The sequence below is a fragment of the Lipophrys pholis genome, assembly GCF_963383615.2.
Source record: "Lipophrys pholis genome assembly, chromosome: 16".
NCBI classification, from domain to species: domain Eukaryota; kingdom Metazoa; phylum Chordata; class Actinopteri; order Blenniiformes; family Blenniidae; genus Lipophrys; species Lipophrys pholis.
The window spans coordinates 28,583,474-28,607,880 of NC_137634.1; the positions used below are offsets into that span (position 1 = coordinate 28,583,474).

Here is a 24,407-nt window from a genome sequence, read left to right on the forward strand (position 1 = left end):
ATTTCTCTCTCTACCTCTCTTTACCTCTCCACCTCTCTCTCTCTACCTCTCCCTCTCTCTACATCTCTCTCTACCTCTCTCTCTACCTCTCTTTACCTCTCCACCTCTCTCTCCCCCTCTCTCTACCTCTCTCTACATCTCTCTCTATTTTTCTTTACCTCTCTACCTCTCTCTCTACCTCTCTCTATCTCTCTCTACCTCTCTTTACCTCTCTCTACCTCTCTCTCAACCTCTCTCTCTACATCTACCTCTCTCTACCTCTCTCTACCTCTCTACCTCTCTCTCAACATTTCTACCTCTCTCTACATCTCTCTCTACCTCTCTCTACCTCTCTTTACCTTTCTACATCTCTCTCTACCTCTCTCTACCTCTCTCTCAACCTCTCTTTACCTCCCTCTCTACCTCTCTACCTTTCTCTACATCTTTCTCTACCTCTCTCTCCACCTCTCTCTCTACCTCTCTCTACCTCTCTCTCAACCTCTCTCTCTCTACATCTACCTCTCTCTACCTCTCTACCTCTCTCTCAACATTTCTACCTCTCTCTACATCTCTCTCTACCTCTCTTTACCTTTCTACATCTCTCTCTACCTCTCTCTCTACCACTCTACCTCTCTCTACCTCTCTCTACCCCTCTCTACCTCTCTCTCTACCTCCCTACCTCTCTCTACCTCTCTCTGTACCTCTCTCTCTACCTCCCTACCTCTCTCTACCGCTCTCTAACTCTCTCTCTACCTCTGTCTCTATCCCGCTCTACCTCTCTCTCTACCTCTCTACCTCTCTCTCTACCTCTATTTACCTCTCTCTACCTCTTTCTCTACCTCTCTACCTTTCTCTACCTCTCTCTCTCCACCCCTCTCTCTACCTCGCTCTACCTCTCTCTCTACCACTCTCTACCTCTCTCTACCTCTCTCTACCTCTCTGTCAACCTCTCTCTACCTCTCTTTACCTATCTACCTCTCTCTCCACCTCTCTCTACCTCTCTTTACCTCTCCAACTCTCTCTCTACCACTCTCTCTACCTCGCTCTACCTCTCTCTCTACCTCTCTACATTTCTCTACCTCTCTCTCTACCACTCTCTCTACCTCGCTCTACCTCTCTCTACTTCTCTCTACCTCTCTCAACCTCAACCTCTCTCTACATCTCTCTCAACCTCTCTTTACCTCTCTACCTCTCTCAACCTCTTTACCTCTCTACCTCTCTTTACCTCTCCACCTCTCTCTCTACCTTTCTTTACCTCTCTCTACCTCTCACTACCTCTCTCACTACCTCTCTACCTCTCTTTACCTCTCCACCTCTTTCTCTACCTCTCTACCTTTCTCTACTTCTCTCTCTCTACACCTCTCTCTACCTCGCTCTACCTCTCTCTCTACCTCTCTCTCAACCTCTCTTTACCTCTCTACCTCTCTCTCCACCTCTCTCTACCTCTCTCTCTACCTCTCTTCACCTCTCTTTACCTCTCCACCTCTCTCTCTACCTCTCTCTCAACCTCTCTCTACCTTTCTCTACCTCTCTCTCTACCACTCTCTCTACCTCGCTCTACCTATCTCTCTGCCTCTCTACCTTGCTCTCAACCTCTCTACATCTCTCTCTACCTCTCTTTATCTCTCTACCTCTCTCTCAACCTCTTTACCTCTCTCTACCTCTCTCTCTACCTCTCTACCTCTCTCTACCTCTCTCTCTCTCTACCCCTCTCTATACCTCTCTCTACCTCTCTCTACCTCTCTCCCAACCTCTCTTTACCTCTCCACCTCTCTCTCTCTCTACCTCTCTTTATTTATCTCTACCTCTCTCTCTCTACCCCTCTCTCTACCTCTTTCTACCTCTTTCTTCCTCTCTCTACCCCTCTGTCTACCTCTCGCTCTACCTTTCTCTACCCCTCTCTCTACCTCTTTCTACCTCTCTCTACCTCCCTCTCTACCTCTCTCTCAACCTCTCTCTACCTCTCTTTACCTCTATACCTCTCTCTACCTCTCTCTACCTCTCTCTCTCTCTACCCCTCTGTCTACCTCTCTCTCTACCTCTCTACCCCTCTCTCTACCTCTCTCTACCCCTCTCTCTACCTCTCTTTCTACCTCTCTCTCTACCTTCCCGACTTAAACCAGGGGGGGTTTCCAAGGCCCCCCCAATCTATCTCTCTGTCTATCCTATCCTTTCCTCTCCCCCCCTCCTCCGACTGGGTTCTACAAAGGTTCTTCCTGTTAGAGGAGTTTTTCTTTCCACAGTCACAAATCAATCTGCTGCTCATGTGGATTCCTTGGGTTTTTCTCTGTTAAAAGCTCCTAGAAATGACTGTTGTATTGGGTGCTATATAAATAAAGTTGAATTGAATTGAATTGAATTAATGGTGAAACTAAACTATGTCTGATTATTGTAGGTTTACGGCACAAAACTGCACTCCTGCTTTAGTCTTTATAATTGAAGCTGTAAGTCATCCATCCATTGTTCTATACTCAGGGAGAACTTGTAATCTCCACACAGATTTCAACCCAAGACATTTTCACTATGAGTCATCATTTGTTTCAGATTTAAAATTCCATTTAATCTGTATTTATTGAAGAAAAACTCTACTAGATAAGATATGAAGCTTCTGTTGACACAGTGTTTCAGTTTATATTTTAATCTATGTTAACATTGTGACGATGGTCAAAGCTGTGAGCATTACGACACGCTGTGAACGCAGCGCTCCAGCCAACTGAGCGGCAGCACAGGCAGCCAATCAGCGGGCAGTGGCCCTCCCGCGCCGGCCAATAGACGCCTGGCGGGGGCGGGCCAACGGCTGGCTGCTCGGCCCCAGCTGCCGCGATCCCATTGGCGCAGGTGATCCGTGTGAGGATGTGAGTGGAGCGCGAGGAGAGGGGAAGCGAGATGGAGGAGTGAGCGTCCAGCCAGGATCCCGCTTCGCTCCCGAGCCCCGTCCGGAGCCCCGTCCCGGCCGATGAGAGGCGTACCGACTGGGCGCTCTGAGATACGATGAGGTCAATCTGCGGCCGGTGACAGTACTATGATTTGGTATGTGGCCACTTTGATAGCAAGTGTCTTCAGCACCGGAGGATCGGCTCAAGGTGAGGGCACCGTCACGTCCGCCGTCCACCTCCATCCCCCGGTGTGCCCACGGCCCCCGGCTCCCTGCATGTGTGTGTTTCAACTTTGAAGGCGTGTTTGTGTCCCACGTTCCGCCAGGAACTTGATACAGCTGCGGACAGAGTCCCTGTTGAGTGTCTCGCTGCTCCGGGTCTGGCTCCCGGGTCTTGGCTCTCTGATACCGGGTCTGTCCCCCTCACTCTCCAGGAGCTCAGAAGACTTTCCCGGCTGCACTGGAAACACTTTGCGGGGAGTGACAGGTGATGTCGTGGAGTTGTGCTGTGCGGGGATCAAGCTGCGGGACTGCAGCAGCCGGTGTATGTCATCATTGCGGTGCGATGGTGGAGATGTCATGAAACCCTGCTCAATACCGACAGTGTCCGCTAGAGCGAGCTCTCCGTCCCCCGGGCTGAGGAGCAGGTGTTTCTCCATCATCCTCAGGCGTGATGCAGCTCTGCAGCTCTGCAGCTCTGCAGCTGTGCAGCCTAAGTGAGCCAGAGCTTTAAGGAAAAAAAAAAAAAAGCAGAACAAAAAGAAGAAAATTAGAAACATGGAGGAAAAAAAGAAAAAACTGAGGAAACTGACAAAAAAACAAGAAAAAATTAGAAAAAATAAAAAGCAATAGGAGGAAAATGAAAACATAAAAATGAAGAAAAACTAGAAAAAGTCAAAAATCAAAGGAAAAAATAATACAAATAATAAAAACGATGTGTTGGAGCTGCTCTCACTGTTGGGTTAGGGTTAGCAGCTGGAAACCAGCCCAGAGGGAGAAAAGGACTTTCCATTTAAAAAGTAGATCTACATTGCACATGTGAGACTTCATTAATGAAAGCAGATTATCTGGACCTAGAGCTTTTTGTTGAGATGCTTTTTCAATATTTCCAATAATTAGTATGTTTTGTGGCTCTCAGGTTGTATTTGGTGTCAAAGGGTGAAAGTAGTAGTTTTGGTGTTAAATGCTGCAGAGCTGAGATCAGCTGGAGGCAGAGCATGCTGCGCACTAATCTGCCCTCTCTGATCACTCTGATCACTCTCTGATCACTCTATAATGTTTGCATTAGGGAAAGTCTAACTCTTTCCTGCAGCTTTAAGTTGCTCCCTGCTGTAACACACCTTGTCTCCCCCTCAGCGTCTCCTCCTGTTCACATTTCAATGTGCTGCAGCGTTCTACATGCAGGACAGCAGATCTCCGTCAGCAGGGGGGAGACCTGTCTGTGTGTGTGTGTGTGTGTGTGTGTGTGTGTGTGTGTGTGTGTGTGTGTGTGTGTGTGTGTGTGTGTGTGTGTGTGTGTGTGTGTGTGTGTGTGTGTGTGTGTGTGTGTGTGTGTGTGTGTGTGTGTGTGTGTGTGTGTGTGTGTGTGTGTGTGTGTGTGTGTGTGTGGACAATAAGATGTGGTGGGGGGCCCTCAGCCATTCCTGGAGTAGCGTGGATTGATCTGAACTCCTCCAGACCAGGGACAGATCCTAATATTTATCCCACTAGTCGAGAGGACTAGTGAGCCATGGGTTGCACTAGTCCTGCAGACGTTGCACTCGTCCTGCACCCAGTGAAATATATTTTGTTAAACAAAAACAGTTTCATGTTACATTAAAATCATGATCATAGTAATAACAATAGATTTTTTTTAATGCTGCATTGTGTTGCAGGTACATCATCTTAGAGTTCTTCCTTTCTGTTACACGGCAACAAAGTAGCGAACGTAAAGTCAGAATGTGGCCACCCCCTGCCTGTACTGCCTCTTCACCTCAATATCTTCATTAGTCAGTGTTTCCAGGGCTTCACATTAAGGATGTTCACAACTTTTTACTTTAGAAGTTTAGTGGAAATGTATAAGCTTGGGTAAAGTATGAATTTGACCAATAAATACTTTGTAATATGTTTCTGTGATTGTTTTTTTAATTAAACTTGAGGTTATTTGACTCCAATTAAAAATGACAAACCTAATAGGATTTCACAAATAATTTTACAGTTTAACTTTCCATTAGAGTATACTTGCAGATTCTGACATAGTACTGAAACATTTAGACATTTAGGCCACGACAACGAATTAGAGTGTATGCATGGCGTTAATCCCTCCTGCAGAGACTGATGGAGGCTACAGAGCCTGTTACTGCTCATCTCCCCCTCCCTCCTGCTCATCCTGTTGTAAACAAACATGGCGGCCGCGTAGTGGTACGACCCGTAGTGGTACGACCCGTAGTGGTACGACCCGTAGTGGTACGACCCGTAATAAACTCCTCTCTACAGTAAAGTATGAAATGTACTAATGTATACATGTATTCTCTCTAAAGACAACTTGAGGTTAGTATCAGGACAGTAAAGGAAGCAGTACAGAGTATTTTTGTTCCATGTGGACAATGTGGAGGTCTGCGTGACGTCATCATCTCATAATAAACTAGTTCTACCTTTAGAACCTCAGAATGACTTTATTAATCCCTGGGGAAACTCTTGAGCAAGGCAGCAGCAACACAATGTTTCCAGCTCTAACGCAGCTCCAACCATTGGGACTATTTTCAGAGAGTTTAGCGTGGAGTAGCACGCAGCTTCACGGAGGAGTGAATCGCCTGCTGACAGCCTGGAGGAGCTGCTGCTCATTGTTCTGATGTCAGAGCTGTTCTCCTCCCAGAGCTGGAGTCTGAAAACACTGAGGTCTGGCTGCAGAGCGCCGCCCTGCTGGACTTCGGCTTTGCTAACATCCACGTTGCTGTGTTGCTTTGCTAACATCCACGTTGCTGCGTTGCTTTGCTAGCATCCACATTGCTACATTGCTTTGCTAGCATCCATGTTGCTGTGTTGCTTTGCTAACATACACATTGTTGCGTTGCTTTGCTAACATCCACGTTGCTGTGTTGCTTTGCTAGCATCCACATTGCTGCATTGCTTTGCTAGCATCCCCCGTTGCTGTGTTGCTTTGCGAACATCCACGTTGCTGTGTTGCTTTGCTAACATCCACATTGCTGCGTTGCTTTGCTAGCATCCCCCGTTGCTGTGTTGCTTTGCTAACATCCACGTTGCTGCGTTGCTTTGCTAACATCCATGTTGCTGTGTTGCTTCGTGGTGTTCTGAGTGTAAAATCCGTCCAAACAGCAACATGTTGCCATGAAAAGCTGGATAGCACAATGCTACTTCCCTAGCCTGCTCGCTGGCTGCAGAGCCAGGATTTCCTGGCAGAGCTGCTGGGGTTTTGCTTCAAGGCTTTGAAATGATCCTGACATTGTTTCTAGACGATGCTGACGTGTGTGTCTGCGGTCAGATCACTGTGGCGTGTTGCTGGTGAGGTCTGCGGTCAGATCACTGTGGCGTGTTGCTGGTGAGGTCTGCGGTCAGATCACTCTGGCGTGTTGCTGGTGAGGTCTGCGGTCAGATCACTGTGGCGTGTTGCTGGTGAGGTCTTCCTCAGTCTGACAGTTGTCCTGATCTGCTCACAGATCTCAGACAGAGTACAGAGCTTCCTCTCCTGGTGAACACTGAGGCAGCAGTGGGATGGGGGGGCGGATGTAGCACAGTACCTCCAGCAGGCAGGACCCCCCCCCCCATCCTGAATGGCAGCATGACGAATGTGAAGTAAATGTGTTTCTACTCATATCCAACCCTCAACCCCCCCAGCTCACTTTACAGTCCAGCTCTCCAATTCAGCGCAGTCAGCTTCTTCTCTGTCAAATTTTCCAGAGCCATTAAACATTAATGGGATTGGGCCATTAGATACCTCACCATGAGCTCTACATTCAGCTCCCGACCCGGATCTCCAGGTCCAACCCTGAATGTTCTGGAGATAGTTCACATTGTGACCCTGACGAGGGCTGCACATCATGTCACATTGACGGTCATCATGGCATCCTGTTTGGACAATCACATGGAGCCATGCTGCTCCACCCACCCAGTGTGTGCAGGTGTGGGTGACTGCAGCCTGTCCAAATCCAACGCCTGCATGAAAAAGCAGTTTCAGTATGATCAAGGTAGAAATTACAAGTTTCACTTTGGGTCAACAAATCAAAAAGGGTTGGCACTTTGGGTAAATTGGAATTTAAAAATCCGTCCATCCATATCCTCCCTCTTCTCCGTTTCCGGGTGGTGGTGGTGTCAGTCTGAGCACCGTCACCCAGATCACATTGCACCATTAAGAACCTTCCTGCAGGTGGAGAGCCCACAGGAAGGTGGCGCCCGGCGTGGGACATGAACCCTCTACCCTGAGACTGAGTCTCATGCTCTACCAGCTGAGCTACGGGGTACGGAATTTAAACATTACTTACTAAAGTTTTACTAGTTTTACTTTACTGCGCGATGCCTTCTGCAACAGCTGACAGCTGGCAGCTAACATACACGCTGCTACTGCTACGAGCTGCTCACATCTGGTATTTGCGCTAGTAGCCACGCTGCTATGGCTAATAGCCAAGCTGCTACTACTAATAGCTCTTATTCACGCTAGTAGCCACACTACTGCTGCTAAAAGCTGCTATTGGTGCTAGTAGCCATGCTACTACTGCTAATAGCTGCTAAAAGCTGCTATTAGCACTAATAGCCAAGCTGCTACTACTAATAGCTCTTAGTCACGCTAGTAGCCACGCTGCTACTGCTAAAAGCTGTTATTAGCGCTAGAAGCCACGCTGCTACTGCTAATAGCTGCTAAAAGCTGCTATTGGTGCTAGTAGCCATGCTACTACTGCTTAAAGCTGCTAAAAGCTGCTATTCGTGCTAGTAGTCACGCTGCTACTGTTAATAGCTCCTATTCGCGCTAGAAGCCACACTACTACTGCTAATAGCTACTAAAAGCTGCTATTCACGCTAGTAGTCACGCTGCTACTGCTAATAGCTGCTAAAAATAATGTACTTATTGTTTATTTCCCTCAGAAGCATCTTCCTATTGATACATGATAATAATAATATTATTACCTATAACTTATATAGTGGTTTTTGTAACACTCAGACGCTTAACATAGCGAAAAGAAAAATAAGGAGAAATAACAATGAAGATAAAAGAAGAGTGCAGGGAAAAGCAAGGTTGAACAGGTGGTGTTGTTCCTGATGGGTTGTGGGAGTGATTCCAGAGGGAGGAGGTGTGAGGAGGTTTGTGTGAGCAGAGTCGAGATGGGGAGTGGGGCGGTGTTGTTGCTGGAGGTTGGTAAGGTAGGGAGGGGCAAGGTTATAGAGGCACTTTTAGGTGAGGAGGAGGAGCTTATACTGAATGTGATATTGCACAGGGAACCAGTGGAGGTTCTGCAGGGTGGTGATGTGTTCTCTGGACTGGGGGTGAGTGAGGAGGCGGCAGCAGAGTTCTGGATGGAGGAGAGGATGACAGTGATGATGGAGGAGAGGATGATGGAGGAGAGGCTGATGGTGATGATGGAGATGATGACTGGGTGATGATGGAGGAGATGATGACTGGGTGATGATGGAGGCGATGATGACTGGGTGGTGATGGAGGAGAGGATGACGGGGTGATGATGGATGACTGGGTGGTGATGGAAGAGAGGATGACAGTGATGATGGAGGAGAGGATGATGGAGGAGAGGATGACAGTGATGATGGAGGAGAGGATGACTTGGTGATGATGGAGGAGATGATGACTGGGTGATGATGGAGAGGATGATGGAGGAGAGGATGACTGAGTGATGATGGAGGAGAGGATGACTGAGTGATGATGGAGGAGAGGATGACTGGGTGGTGATGAAGGAGAGGATGACTGGGTGATGATGGAGGAGAGGATGACTGGGTGGTGATGGAGGAGAGGATGACTGGGTGATGATGGAGGAGAGGATGATGGTGATGATGAAGGAGAGGATGACTGAGTGATTATGGGGGAGAGGATGACTGGGTGGTGATGAAGGAGATGATGACTGGGTGATGATGGAGGAGAGGATGACTGAGTGATGATGGAGGAGAGGATGACTGAGTGATGATGGAGGAGAGGATGACTGGGTGGTGATGAAGGAGAGGATGACTGGGTGGTGATGAAGGAGAGGATGACTGGGTGATGATGGAGGAGAGGATGACTGGGTGGTGATGAAGGAGAGGATGACTGGGTGATGATGGAGGAGAGGATGACTGGGTGATGATGGAGGAGAGGATGATGGTGATGATGAAGGAGAGGATGACTGAGTGATTATGGGGGAGAGGATAACTGGGTGGTGATGAAGGAGAGGATGACTGGGTGATTATGGGGGAGAGGATGACTGGGTGGTAATGAAGGAGAGGATGACTGGGTGGTGATGGAGGAGAGGATGACTGGGTGGTGATGGAGGAGAGGATGACTTGGTGATGATGGAGGAGAGGATGACTGGGTGGTGATTCAGGAGAGGATGACTGGGTGGTGATGGAGGAGATGATGACTTGGTGATAATGGAGGAGAGGATGACTGGGTGATGATGGAGGAGAGGATGACTGGGTGGTGATGGAGGAGAGGGTAATGGTGATGATAGAGGAGATGATGACTGGGTGATGATGGAGGAGAGGATGGAGGAGAGGATGACTGGGTGGTGATGGAGTTGAGGATGACTGGTGGTGATGGAGGAGAGGATGACTGGTTGGTGATGGAGGAGAGGATGACTGGTTGGTGATGGAGGAGAGGATGACTGGGTGGTGATTCAGGAGAGGATGACTGGTGGTGATGGAGGAGAGGATGACTGGGTGATGATGGAGGAGAGGATGACTCAGTGGTGATGGAGGAGAGGATGACTCAGTGGTGATGGAGGAGAGGATGACTGGGTGGTGATTCAGGAGAGGATGACTGGTGATGATGGAGGAGAGGATGACTCAGTGGTGATGGAGGAGAGGATGACAGTGATGATGGAGGAGAGGATGACTGGGTGGTGATGGAGGAGAGGATGACTCGGTGGTGATGGAGGAGAGGATGACTCAGTGGTGATGGAGGAGAGGATGACAGTGATGATGGAGGAGAGGATGACTCGGTGGTGATGGAGGAGAGGATGACTCGGTGGTGAGATGCTGGAAATTGTGAAACTGACTCAAATGAGTGAAATGAGTCAGACACCCGGTTCACTTGGATGAATGACTGAAAAAGCTTTGAGTCAGTTTAAGGAGTTGGGTTTCTCATCACTACTGTAGTAAAGTCCCATCTTCCCAAACAGCCACACACTTCATGCCATCAGACACACTGTCCAATCCACAGAGCTGAGGGTGGAGCCCAGGGTGGAGCTGCCTGAACACTCCAAAAAATCAGCTGATGCTTCGGTTGCATATCACAAATATGTTTGATTCAACATATTTCATTCTAATGGTTCATTCTAATACACGTTGTTCAGATAAGCTCATAAAAAGAGAGTCAATCTACTTAATGTGATTAAATGAGATTAACTGAAGAAAAGATCTTTTTGAGCCTAAATAGCAGCTTTAGAACTCAGAACATTCAGAATGCCGCGCAGCATTCATGCCCTATGTGGAGAGCCATTTTCTGACCTTGTGTATCACAATTCATTCTTTTATTGTGAGTCTTATGTTGACGGCAGTGACTACCAAAGAGTGCACATTGTGTAGAATCACACCATGTGGTCACCCGGAGAGACCCGGACTCCACAAGGTGTCCTCTAACAACTTGAGCAGCTCACTGCTGACACCAGCTCTTCTTCATCTTTCGCTGTGTCCCTGAGAAATGATGCAGAACTTTTGATCAAAGCCCCTTGAATTCCAGGAAACACTGGACCTGGGAGCAGCCTGGAGAAAAGGGTGGTGTGAAGGAACCCTCAGGGGGTCAGGGAGCTTCTCTAAGAGCTGCTGGAGGAAGAAGACATGTTGAGAGCAGCCAGAGAACGCTGGACCTGATGGAGCAGGGAATAGCTGTCATGTCTAAATACTGACATATTATTGTGTCTCCACCCGGTGAACTGAGTTCACAGTGAACTGAGTTCACAGTGAACTGAGTTCACAGTGAAATGAGTTCACAGTGAAGTGCGACAGGATTGGTGCACTGCAGTCCTGTTTTATAGCCCCAATACTTTGGTTTCTCCTTCATTACATGAATTCACACTCAGACCATTGATTAGCTCTGAGCTCCACCCTCAGTGTGGTGGTGCAATGTGCTCCCCCCTCAGTGTGGTGGTGTAATGTGCTCCCCCCTCAGTGTGTTGGTGTAATGTGGTCCAGCCTCAGTGTGGTGGTGTTATATGCTCCCCCCTCAGTGTGTTGGTGTTATATGCTCCCCCCTCAGTGTGTTGGTGTAATATGCTCCCCCCTCAGTGTGTTGGTGTAATGTGCTCCACCCTCAGTGTGGTGGTGTAATATGCTCCCCCCTCAGTGTGTTGGTGTAATATGCTCCCCCCTCAGTGTGTTGGTGTAATGTGGTCCAGCCTCAGTGTGGTGGTGTAATGTGCTCCACCCTCAGTGTGGTGGTGTAATATGCTCCCCCCTCAGTGTGTTGGTGTAATATGCTCCCCCCTCAGTGTGTTGGTGTAATGTGCTCCACCCTCAGTGTGGTGGAGTAATGGGCTCCCCCCTCAGTGTGGTGGTGTAATGAGCTCCACCCCAGAAATCCTTTGATTCTTCAACATTGTTCAGATGGTAGGAAGCTGATGTGGTTCTTGTCTTAATGGGGCTGTTGAATTTCAGGGTGGAGTCCAGAACTCCACCCAGATTTCTGCCTGATTTGATGTCCTGAGTGACCTGGAGTCAAGATGAGCACTGACCTTTAACCTTTCTTCTTTGGGGACAAAAACAATGAGCTGAGTTTTCTCTGGGTTGAGTTGTAAAAAGTGCTGACTCATCACTCCTTCATTTCCTCAGCCTGTATCAGGGGGCGTGGTCATTCACTGACACTGAGATATAGAGCTGAGTGATGTCCATTTACGAGCAGGCCTGGTGAGTTTGAGCTCAGAATATTGAAAGTAGAAGAAATTGGACTTGGACACGCACAAACTGATATTTCAATGTTTTTATAGTGTTGAATAAAAACCTCTGAAGCTCTCTGGGCCTTCTGCCTAAGGTGGTGCAACCTGGAGGCTTTGATCTTTTGGGGGGGGGGGGGCATCAAAAGCCCCGTTTCTACTGCACAAACCATCCGTCCCGCCGGGACTGAACGGGATGGTTCGGTCTGGTTTGGGTTTTCCTGTGTTGCCACTGCAAGAATTGTGGATGGTACCGAAATAACCTCTCCAAAGATGGAGGCTTTTCCGTCGCCCTGCTTTTGAGGTACTCAGGACATCTGAACCGTCTGGTTTTGAGAAGCCGCCTGCTTATTGGTCAGTGATTTATTACACACCCGCAATATTTTAATATGTCGGCTGTATGAATCCTCTGTTGTTAACATATTCAGCTTTGCACGGGTTGGTTTTTTGGGTGTTTTTTTGCGGCCACAAGAGCAGACGCAAGTCAGGACAGAGACCGGGACTCTGGAGCAGACGCTACGGCCGTAACCGAACTGGGATCGGAGCTCGGAGGCAGACGTGGACGTCCGTTGTCCAGCTGGGAGCAGCTCCGGTGTGCTGCCGAGTCCCCGTGTTGCACACACTGGCCAACTCTGGCGCACCGGCGTCCCGACACTGAACTTCCTGCTGGAACCCTAACCCTAACCCTGCTGGAGTGTGCAGACACGGAGCTACGGGGGCTGGTGATGCGATGTGATGCGACGTGACAATCGGATTTGGACCGCGTCCACACACGGTGCGCCGGAGCGCCAGGACACCGGAGCTGCCTTGAGCCCCGGTGTCAGTCCTTCAATCTCGTGCTCCCTCTCGGCGCCAACGTGTGATGCAACGTGACACCGGCGTCATGTCTTGCGCCGCGGGACCGGGGCCGGCTGGCGTTTGCTCTCTGGAAACCAACACGGAAGTTGCGGCTGCAGCTCTGTGGCTGCAAAAAATAAAACAATTAAAAAGTTAACAAAACAACTAGTAAAGTGGAGCATGTAAACAACAATGTAGTATTCATATGGCCGGGTTGGCCTGAGATTACTGTTTCAATGTCACATATCTGCAGAGCTCATCATCCCAACTACTTTTTAATCGTACCTTCTGCAGTGGAAACGCACAACAGATTTGGGGCTGGGTAGGCTTTACCATTGCGCTCCGTTATGTCCCGGCACATTTTGTGCGGTGAAAACGTGGCGACAGAGCGACGTCAAGACTTTGCCTTCTCCAAGGTGGTCCAAAGCGAACCGAACTGAAACAAACGGAATGAAACCAAACCAAACTGAACCCAACCAACAATGTACATGAACCAGTTCAAAGTTCAGTTCATAGTTCATAATTAAAAATTTTGAACTCAATTCACAGTTCCAAAGAATAACTAGTTCATAGTTCTTTTCTTTTTTTAACATGTTGCTGTGAGCTGTTCCCCTCAGAATCCTGGCATTTCCACATTGTTGCATCCATTCAGTCCTCACTAGTAGCAGCTTCTTTTTTCTTTTTTCTTTTTTCTTTTTTCTTTTCCCTTGTCCTGTTCGGCAGCTTGGGCCAACAATATGATGTGATTGAGAGCCTTCGGAGTCAGAACAGTTTTTGGTCTTGCAACAGGGAGAGACCTGGAGTCTCCTCCTGTTGTCTCCTCCGTCAGAAGTTGGCATGGCTGCTGTACACGACCGGGGGGGAACGCTCAAAGAGAGGGAGAAGAGAAGAGAAGGGGAGGGGGAGGGGTGAAGGGGATAACATACAATACCCTTGTTGTGCTACATATATTATTTGCAGTTATCACACTGATCCAAATACTTTACAACTGTTTTGGGATTAAACCAGCCTGAGCAGCTCTATCTAGACAGTAAGATGATTTCTTAGATTAACCAGCCTGAGCAGCTCTATCTAGACAGTAAGATGATTTCTTAGATTAACCAGCCTGAGCAGTTCTATCGGGACAGTAACGTGAAGCAGGAACATGAATTAACAAAGAGGCAACAACAAAGCATGTTTAAAAAAAAAAAAAGGTAGTGGCATGTCGTCCAGAAAGTACTGTAACCATACCAAGATGAAGTATTCATGGTGGAGACAGAGTCTGAGGTAGAGCTGCTGTCTTCTACTTGTTTTTGTAGTGATGCTTCACATTTTGATTGATTGATTGATTTTATTAATTTCAAGCAGAAACTGATCCATAGTTTCCATCACATCACACATAAACAATACATAGTAATACAAATGAAATAACTGATTACAACAAAATAAGTTTCTTTTGCTTGAAAGGGAGTGAAAAGAAGTAAAAATACTTGTTTACTTCCACCCCCAAGTACAATATATAACTAAATAATATTTGGAAGCTATCCTGTACCTATTTTAGCTTAATACTATCATTATGGTAATGAAAAAACTGTACATGTAAACATACAATTGTATATACACTGCTCAAAAAAATTAGAGGAACACTTTGAAAACACATCAGATTTCAATGGTGAAAAAGAAATGTTGGATATCTATACTGATATAGACAGTTTAATGTCTCAGGAACAAAAGGATGCCACATCTTTTGATTGAAATAAAAGTTTTCAGCATACACAGGGCTCAGTATATAGACACCCCAAAAATCAAAGTGAAAAAATGATGTGGCAGGCTCGTCCATTTTACCTAAATTCAATTTCTGCAACTCAAAATTCTTTTCAATATCTTGTGTGGCCCCCACGTGCTTGTATGCATGCTTGACAACGTCACGGCATGCTCCTAATGAGACGACGGATGGTGTCTTGTGGGATGTCCTCCCAGATCTGTCTAAGGGCATCAGTGAGCTCATGTAAAGTCTGAGGAGCAACCTGGCGGCGTCTGATGGACCGAAACATTATGTCCCAGAGGTGTTCTATCGGGTTTAGATCAGGTGATCGTGAGGGCCATTCAATTGTGTCAATTCCTTCATCCTCCAGATACTGTCTGCATGCTCTTGCCACATGAGGCCGGGCATTGTCGTGGACCAGGAGGAACCCAGGACCTACTGCACCAGCGTAGGGTCTGACCATGGGTGCAAGGATTTCATCCCGATACCTAATGGCAGTCAGACTGCCGTTCTCTAGCCTGTAGAGGTCTGTTCGTCCCTCCATGGAAATGCCTCCCCAGACCATCCCTGACCCACCACCGAACGGGTCATGCTGAATGATGTTGCAGGCAGCATAGCGCTCTCCTTGGCTTCTCCAGACCCTTTCACGTCTATCACAGGTTCTCAGGGTAAACCTGCTCTCATCTGTGAAAAGCACAGGGCGCCAGTGGCGGACTTGCCAATTCTGGTGTTCTATGGCAAATGCCAATCAAGCTCCACGGTGCTGAGCAGTGAGCACAGGGCACACTACAGGACATCGTGCCCTGAGGCCACCCTCGTGAAGTCTGTTTCTGACTGTTTGGGCAGAGACATTCACACCAGTAGCCTGCTGGAGGTCATTCTGTAGGGCTCGGGCAGTGCTCGACCTGTTCCTCCTTGCACAAAGCAGCAGATATCGGTCCTGCTGATGGGATGAGGACCGTCTATGGCCCTGTCCAGCTCTCCTAGAGTAACTGCCTGTCTCCTGGAATCTCCTCCATGCTCTGGAGATTGTACTGGGAGACACATCAACAGCACGCATGGATGTGCCATCCTGGAGGAGTTGGACAATCTGCGCAACTTCAGGAGGGTTAAGAAATCGCCTCATGCTCCCAGTCGTGATAATGACTCTAGCTAAAGCCAACACTTGTGGAAAAACAGTTGAAAAAGATCAAGAGGGAGGAACTTGAAATGGCCTCCACCTGCAAAACCAGTCCTGTTTTGGGGGCCATCTCGTTGTTGCCCCTCTAGTGCACCTGATGGTAATTCCATCAACACCAATGCAGCTGAAACTGATTAACAACCCCCTCTGCCACGTACCTGACCAAAACCTTATCAGAAAAGTGCAATTGAATTCATGCCATACCCTGATAAAAAACTGTTCCTTTAATTTTTTTGAGCAGTGTATATACACAACATCCATAGATAAACTGTCATAAACACTTACATTACCTCATCATCACTGCTGGTTTTAACTCCAGCCTTCATTCTGTCCAACACCATCAACAAACATCCCAAGTTCTTACTACTGTCAGACCCAACAGCAGGTAGAGCCCGTCCTCTGTCCTGTAGCGCAGCAACACCTTTTCTTTCTACTTCCATTTGAACTGATAAATCGGTGGCCATTGCTTGAGGTCACTCCCCAACCCATTCCAGAGCCGGACCCCCCCTGGTTTTTGGAGTTTCCATAGTGATTGTAATGAATGTTTGTAATTGTTACCCCAGACTTCAATACCATACGTTAAGTAAGGCAGAACAAGGAAACAGTACAAGAAATGCAGAGCTTTGTGGTCCAAAAGATATTTTGATCTATTAATTAAAGATATGTTTTATGAAATCTTATTTTGTATATGTTTGATGTGTGATTTCCAATCCAGCTTAATGTCAATAATCATTCCTAAAAATGTATTTCTGTATTTCTGACACTTTTTCAATTATTGTTCCTTCTATCTTTATTTTGATTTCTGTATCTCTATCATTTCCAAATAAAATGACTCTAGTTTTATCAAAGTTAAGAGACAACTTATTTATATCCATCTACATGTTGATTTTAATTCCTCATTAGCTATATCAATTAATATGTTTTGATTATCATGAGAATAAAATATATTAGTATCATCTGCAAATATCATTTTCAGTATATTGGATGTTTTAAATATATACTTTATATATAGAATAAATAATTTTGAAGCCAAAATATTTCCCTGCAGAACTCCATAAGCAATGCCCCGACTCTCTGATTCAAACCTCCCCATCTTCACAAACTGTGTTCTCTCTGATAAACCAGACACCCCCCTTATCAAATACCTTTCCTGTGTTTTCAGCAAGAGTGAATGATTGATAGTGTCAAAGGCTTTTTTTAGCTCTATAAATATTCTGTGTGTCTGGAGCCAGTACTCTCCTCCACCGCCGCTGGAGTTGCCATGGTTGTGGATGTGTTTGATCTAAAACCATATTGTCCTTTATTAAATATGTCACATGTCTAAGAAATGTACTAATCCTTTATTAAATAGTTTTTCTAATATTTTGAGAACTGAGGGAGCAGAGAGAGCGGTCTGGATGTGTTTGTTTCCATTTGTGAACATGGGTATTACTTTGGCTGTTTTCATGTTCTTAGGAAGTATTCCTGTGTGGAATGATATATTCCACATGTGAGTGAGACTTCTCAATACCTTCAATTACTGTTTCTACAATAAACAGAACAATCAGTTGATGTTTTGCTTTTACAACTATTGACAACATTTTTAACTTCAGCCTCACTCACATTTGAGAGAAAAATAGTTTTTGTAATTCTTTCAATCAGATTCTAATCATCCATGTTATTGTGTTCTGGGATTTCTTTTGCCAGTTCAGGGCCGACGTTTACAAAAAAACCATAAATGTGGATAAAGATCCTTTTTAGTTTCACCTTTTAATAGCTTATTTGGTATGTTCCAAATCCCTTTAATATTTTTATTTTCATTCAATACATCAGTGTAATATTTTTTCTGGCGAGTTCTTATTATGTTTGTTCATTTATTTCTATATTGCTTGTATCGCCTTTCTGTCTCATCTGTTTTTAATGTGAGCGACTGCCTGTATAAATCATTTGTCTTTTTACAAGCGTTTAATAAACCCTTGGTTAACCAGGGAGAGGTTGTTTTATGTTTAGGTGTATTGCCTTGACCCATTGGGCAATGCTTATCGTAAAGTGTGCAAAATATTTCAAGAAAATTGTTGAAGGCTCTATCCAGCTTTTCTTCCAAACTTCATTTAAAAGGTCAGATTGAAAGTGAGAAATGGCATCTTCCCTTCTTATTGGTTTAAAGATAGAATATTGTATATGTTTCTCATTTATGTGATTATCATTATATAAAGCAAATACTGGTAGGTGATAGTAGTTCTGTCACGTACCATTAATCCTCTAACTGAGGTATGTTCAATGTTATTTGTAAAATGAGTGGAGCGCTATGAGATGTGATTCTACTGCTCGTATTAGAGTTGGAAATAGACTCATACTATGTATTCTGTTTATAAATTCATCAGTCACTTTTCTTTTTTTTTTCTTTCATAATCTTTTTTTTTCATTTTGATGATGTATGCGGTGGTGCGACTCTGTGGTGGCTGCTGTTGCCAGATTGGCTGTTTCCCCCGAGATGATAAAGCTGCTGTTGCCAGTTTGGCTGTTTTCCCCCGACATTATAAAGTCCGTTTACGGTGAGCTTTAGCTGGGTTTTCACTGGAAGGCTCTATGGAAATCTGGCAACTCTCTTAAACAACGTTGAACTGTGAGAGCGCCGTTCACAAACGCCAGAATGAGCGCCGCTCATGTAACGTTTATCAATCAGAAACACAGAACGTTCTCTATCGTTACTAGGCTTCCCCTCCACCCAGAGATATATTGTATATATATATACCTCTATTGGAGTACCTGAACCCTCGGGTCAGGTGATGTGGATAATTTCTTTACTACAACCCACCTGTGGACGTGGCTGACCGCCTATTTAACCTGCAGATTTAACCTGTGTCACTGAGTTTCTTAGACGAGGAGCGTTGACAGCAAACACAGTGTGTGCCGCTTACCTTTACGGGTTGGAGAGAGAGCGATCGTCTCTCGTGGTGCCTGTGTTACGGCTGTCTTCGCCATTTAAATATCCTTGCTATCGCATTCTCTGTGTTAGCATAGAGCCTCTGTCGAGAGGCTTCTGTGCGGGGAACACAAGGGTCCTGTTCCCGGTCCCGATCGGGCGATGGGAAAAGGCTCCGTGAGATTGCTGACGGTCCATGGCGGCAATAAGCCGGCGTTTCCGTGTGGAGACGTCACACGTGAAGGACACAGGGCTCTCTTCTCTGTCCGCTGGGGCGTTGAGAAGTGGCTCACAAGTGCTGATTTCCACTCAGTTTTCATACGACTTCCTGATAAAGTTCGAGAAGAGGAGTGTGTACTGGTTTCGGGAGCACTTCCTTCCGGTAATCCCGTGCGGGGTTCTCGTGGATTGGGGCTCTGACCTAAGTGATGATAATAATAGTATTAAATAAATAAATAAAGCTCTATATATATATATATATATATATATATAAAAAAGACAATAAATTCATTGCGTCCATGGTTCATTGCTGTGTGGTGTGCCCATTGAAGATGGACACGATGTCTGGGGGAGGAACATGCAGCAACAGCTGTGGCCAAGCCATCTTTTTGTATGGATTGTTCAATTCTGCCGATGCGATCCCTAGAAGCTCGGCTCTGTGTTTTTAGAGCTAAGCGTAGAGGTGTGGTTGCATCACTTACTGTTCCTCCACAGACTAAGCACCTTAGGATAGGAGAATTGGGGGTGGCTCTGCTGTGGATTCCCACCCAAACTCTCCTTTCAGACCTGGTGTCAGTTGTAGGGTTGAGGACCTCGACACTGACAACCAAGAGGACATGGATGAGGAGATTGATGTCTTAGGCATGTCTGAAGATGGTGAGATCGAGGGGCTGGCTGAGGAGGGCGATCAGGCCAAGGAAACTAAACGCCAGCAGTTTAGGGGTCTAGGGGTCTAGTTCAGAGGGCTTCTCAGGCCTTAGGGCTTAGACTGGTAACAGCCCAAATCCCTCCTCTCTCACGCTTTGACGATGGGGAAGGTACCACCGATGAGGATAGGCCATTCGGGGTACCCCTCCTTCCTGATGTAGAGGACCTGATGCAGAGGGCATTTCAGAATTCCACCGCTAACCTTGTCTATTCAGCTACGGCTAGACGAAATTCTGCCATGCAGGATAAGGACAAGGTGGTTCTTTGCCTCGGCTGGATCAGTCTGTATCTGCCCTCCTGTTTCCGGCCAGCCCTGTATTAGGGCCAGCTACTCCATCAGGTGAATGCAAAATGCTGGATGCTTCGTTGGCAAAACTGCATCGGACAATGGCAGTTCAGACACAGCTGGCAAATACAGCATCAATCCTGACTCTGTACCAGCGGAGGTTGGTACATCTCCTAAACTCTGAGGTGGATACCTGCCTTATCTCCGTGATTTAGCTAGTTTCATCTACGTTGACAGCGTTGATGAAGGAACAGGCGGTGGTTGCTGGGAAGAGCCTGTCATCGCTCTGGGTCACCAGTCGCCAACTTTATTTGTCCAGATAAAGCTGCAGCCAGAGGCCAAAGGTGCTCTCCTCAAATTGCCTGTTGTACCGACAGCCATGTTTGGCCCTTGTGCCACTACTCTGCTGCAGCAGGTACAGGAATCCCACCACTGTGCTAAGGAGGTTTCCAGTGCACTGACCCCAGGACCAGGTCCAGGTGGTTGGCTCAGACCAGCGGAAAAAGGGTGGAAGCTCCCATACTGCAACAAAGGTCAGGCTGGGGTCCTGCTGATCTGAGAACTACACTGGAGACACGCCAGGGGCATGCAGGTGTCTGGGGGAGCAGCTAAGGGCAAATCTGGCAAAGGCAGGGGCAAGTCAAAGCCCCGGTCTTTTTCCTGACAACAGGTCGTACCCGGCCTGCTTCCAGCCAGCCTCAAGTCGGATTGCAGCCTGGAAGTCGCTGGGTGCGAGCTCCTGGGTGGTTTCGAGCAAACTGAATCCGATACTCCTGGATCCCATGATCCAGGGGTATCGGATTCAGTTTGCTCGGTGTCCCCCAACCTCGAGGGTGGTGGTGGATATTGAGCGAAAGGCTGTTCTTCAGTCGGAGGTCAGCACCCTTTTGAAGAAGGGAGCCATAAGGGAGGTACCCTGTGGGAATAGACAGGCTGGATTCTATTCCCGTTATTTTCTTGTCCCCAAAAGAGATGGGACACTGCGACCTATTTGGGATTTGAGAGGTCTGAACCAGTATCTCAAACGCCTGCCATGCAAGATGCTGACCATTCCTCGAGTAAGACAGTCCATCAACAAAGGAGACTGGTTTGTGAGAGTGGACCTGAAGGATGCCTACTGTCAGATTCCAATCTGGGACAAGCACTGGTGTTCTCTCTGGTTCGTATTCAACGGCAGGGAATACGAGTTCCGAGTCCTGCCATTTGGCATCTCCTTAGCCCCCCAAACCTTCACAAGGTGCATGGAGGCAGTACTGGGGCCTCTATGGCTGAAAGGTATACGGGTGCTAAACTACTTGGACGACTGGCTCCTATGTGCGCACTCAGAGGCTCGGTGCCGGGCAAATCTGGATGTTCTCTTGGACCATGTCCAGCACCTTGGCCTGTTGGTTCCATCCCAACAGACAAAATTCCTCGGTCTACAGATAGATTCCCAGGCAGGGCTACTGTCACTGACAATGGAAAGGCAGCAGTCCCTCAGGACATGCCTCTCCCAATTCCGGCAAGGGACCAGGGTCACAGGGAGGCTGTGTTTCCGACTTTTGGGTCTAATGGCGTCATCAGTTCGGGCTGTGCCTTTGGCCCTCCTGCACATGCACCCGGTACAAAGGTGCCTCATGTGCTACCAATGGAGTCGCATGACTCGCCTGGATGCAGTACTCCTCATCACCAGACGTTTACGGGCGGCTCCACTCTGGTGGGAAAACAAGGAGAACCTTGCCAAGGGCAGCAGGTTGGGTCCAGTGACGCATCGCCATCTCGTGATGACAGATGCGCTGGGGCGCAGTGTTCAGGGGGAGCAGGGTCAGTGGGCGCTAGAGCTGTCATCGGACCACTTACAATATCAACATGTTAGAACTGATAGCAGTCCATCTCGCCCTGCGACATCTTCTGCCGTAGCTCCAAGACCAGCATGTGCCGGTGAAGACAGACAGTGTGACTGCGGCTGATTTATCAACAGACAAGGCATGTTGGTTCCTCCCGTCTTTGCAGGCTGGCACACCGCCTATGGCTTTGGGCACACCCCAGGGTTCTGTCCCTGAGGGCAGTCCATGTGCCGGGGGTGGACAATCATGCAACAGATCAGTTGTCAAGAGGGGGTCCGGACCCAGGAGGGTGGAGACTACACCCTCAGGTTGTCCATGAAATTTGGCTCCGCTACGGATGTGCAGAAGTCGCCCTATTTTGCGTCACGAGAATCGACCCACTGCACTCTCTTCCCATGATCCTCCTCTCGGAGTGGATGCTCTTGCCCACCCATGGCCACAGGCGTTGCTGTACACCTTTCCCCCATTTTTCCTCCTTCCATCCATCCTGCGGAAGGTACCGATGGAGGAGAGGAGGTTGATCCTGGTGACTCCATATTGGCCACACATGACCTGGTTCTCAGACATCCTGCCATTACTGTACAGGACTCCATGGGAGCTCCCAGTGCGCCGGGACCTACTGTCTCAAGCACAGGGAACTCTGGTTCACCCCTTCCCTCAGGGCCTCCGGTTGTGGGTATGGCCTCCGAGGGGTCAGAGTTCCTAGCAATGGGGCTCTCCCGCTCGGTCGTTCGGTGAGCGGGTGCTGAGTGCAGACCAGCAGTAGTTATAAGTTTCCACTGTCAGCCAGCATTGGGTAGGCTGGTTGACTAGCTTCTTTACTTTCTAGTGAGGCCCTCGCGACTTGCAGGGCCAACTCCCCTTTGGTAGCGTCTGGCGCCAGGGTTCAGGCAGCAGCATCTTGCGTCCTGCAGAGCTGGCAAGGCTTTGGTATTATGTAGTCTATATAGTTTTTGAAACACATGGGTTTTGTAGAGCACTTTGTGGTGGGGACGTCTCATTGGAAGCTCACATATCTCAGGGGGGATGGTGCTGCCCATTGCAGTGTGTCTTTCAGATCTCCACGAGAGATATATATATATATATATATATATATATATATATATATACAATAGATCTCTGGGTGGAGGGGAAGCCCAGTAACGATATATAACGTATGGTTACGTTTGTAACCTTGGTTCTCTGAGTGGAGAGGATTCCCCTCCACCCTGAGGGTACTCTGGGATTCGTTCCATCAGTTAATATCACTCGGGAGGGGGCTGACGCAGGTTAAATAGGTGGTCAGCCACGTCCACAGGTGGTTTGTCTTAAAGAAATTATCCACGTCACCTGACCCGAGGGTTCAGGTACTCCAATAGAGATATATATATATATACAATATATCTCTGGGTGGAGGGGAAGCCTCTCCACTCAGAGAACCAAGGTTACAAACGTAACCATGCGTTCAGTTCACGTTTGCCCAAAATAAGAACGAGTTCATGAACGACCGTTCGCTGAACTCGTTCAGACACAACACTGCCAACCGAACCAAATGAAACCGAACCGAACTGAACTGAACCAAACCGAACCAAACTGAACCAAACCAAACTGAACCAAACCAAATGGAACCGAACTGAACTGAACCAAACCGAATCGAACCGAACCAAGCCAAACCGACCTGAACCAAGCTGAACCAAAGCATAATAATACAGTTTCTAGATAGATTTTACTAGATGCATTTTACTGATCCCCAAAGGAAAATGCTATCTATCTAGAAACTGTATTATCATGGTACCAATATGGAACCAAACCGAAACGAACCAAATCAAACCAAACCGAACCAACCTGAACCCAAATCGAACCAAACCTAGTCAAACTGAACCAAACTGAACCAAACCATAATACAGTTTCTAGATAGATAGCATTGTACTGAACCCCAAACGAAAATTAAACTGTCCTGCAGTTCATCAATAAACACAAAAACATCAGCCACACTTCTAGTCTGGTTCTGCAGGTTTCTTTTCCTCTGACTCTGGTTCTGCAAGTTTCTTTTCCTCTGAGTCTGGTTCTGCAGGATTCTCCTATGCGTCTGGTTCTGCAGTTTCTTCTGAGTCTGGTTCTGCAGGATTCTCCTATGAGCCTGGTTCTGCAGGTTCCTCCTCCTATGAGTCCAGCTCTGCATGTTCCTCCTCCTCTGAGCCTGGTTCTGCAGGTTCCTCCTCCTCTGAGTCTGGTTCTGCAGGTTCCTCCTCCTCTGTGCCTGGTTCTGCAGGTTCCTCCTCCTCTGAGCCTGGTTCTGCATGTTCCTCCTCCTCTGAGTCTGGTTCTACAGGTTCCTCCTCCTCTGAGCCTGGTTCTTCAGGTTCCTCCTCCTCTGAGTCTGGTTCTACAGGTTTCTCCTCCTCTGAGCCTGGTTCTGCAGGTTCCTCCTCCTCTGAGCCTGGTTCTACAGGTTCCTCCTCCTCTGAGCCTAAATCTGCAGTTTACTTCCTATTGAAGGGACTTTTGTGGTTTTTCACAGTAAAAGTGCCTATAAATGACAGTTATGTCCGTGGCCAGAATAGAATCAAAAAGAGAAGCAATAAAGCCTGAGTTGATGGTGTTTTGGTTTCACCATATTGTCTCTCTGCTTTTACCCCAACGCTCCTCTATTATTTACCCCCGAGGGCCAGAATCTGCCCGGCAGGATAAACAGGGGCCGGAACAGTTTTTTACACTATGTCAGTAAAAGTTGTTTGAAAATTCCGCAATAGTTGTTTCAGTGCTGCATCTCTCTCATTTCATCCATGTATAAGTTGAATTGTTCT

At 47.3% G+C, this 24,407-nt stretch overlaps 1 protein-coding gene across 1 annotated transcript in view; it reads left to right on the top strand.

Annotated features, from left to right (window-relative positions):
* Positions 1-2,840: 2,840 nt before the first annotated feature.
* The window catches only part of LOC308122092 (protein turtle homolog B-like), a gene marked incomplete at its 3' end in the record, with an annotated part of 221,832 nt that continues 200,265 nt past the window's right edge, over positions 2,841-24,407 (top strand). Inside the window, exon 1 of the mRNA XM_080483725.1 lies at positions 2,841-3,062. Within this exon, the coding sequence (XP_080339851.1) occupies positions 3,002-3,062 (61 nt within the window). The 5' untranslated portion in view covers positions 2,841-3,001. The remainder of the gene's footprint in view (positions 3,063-24,407) is intronic.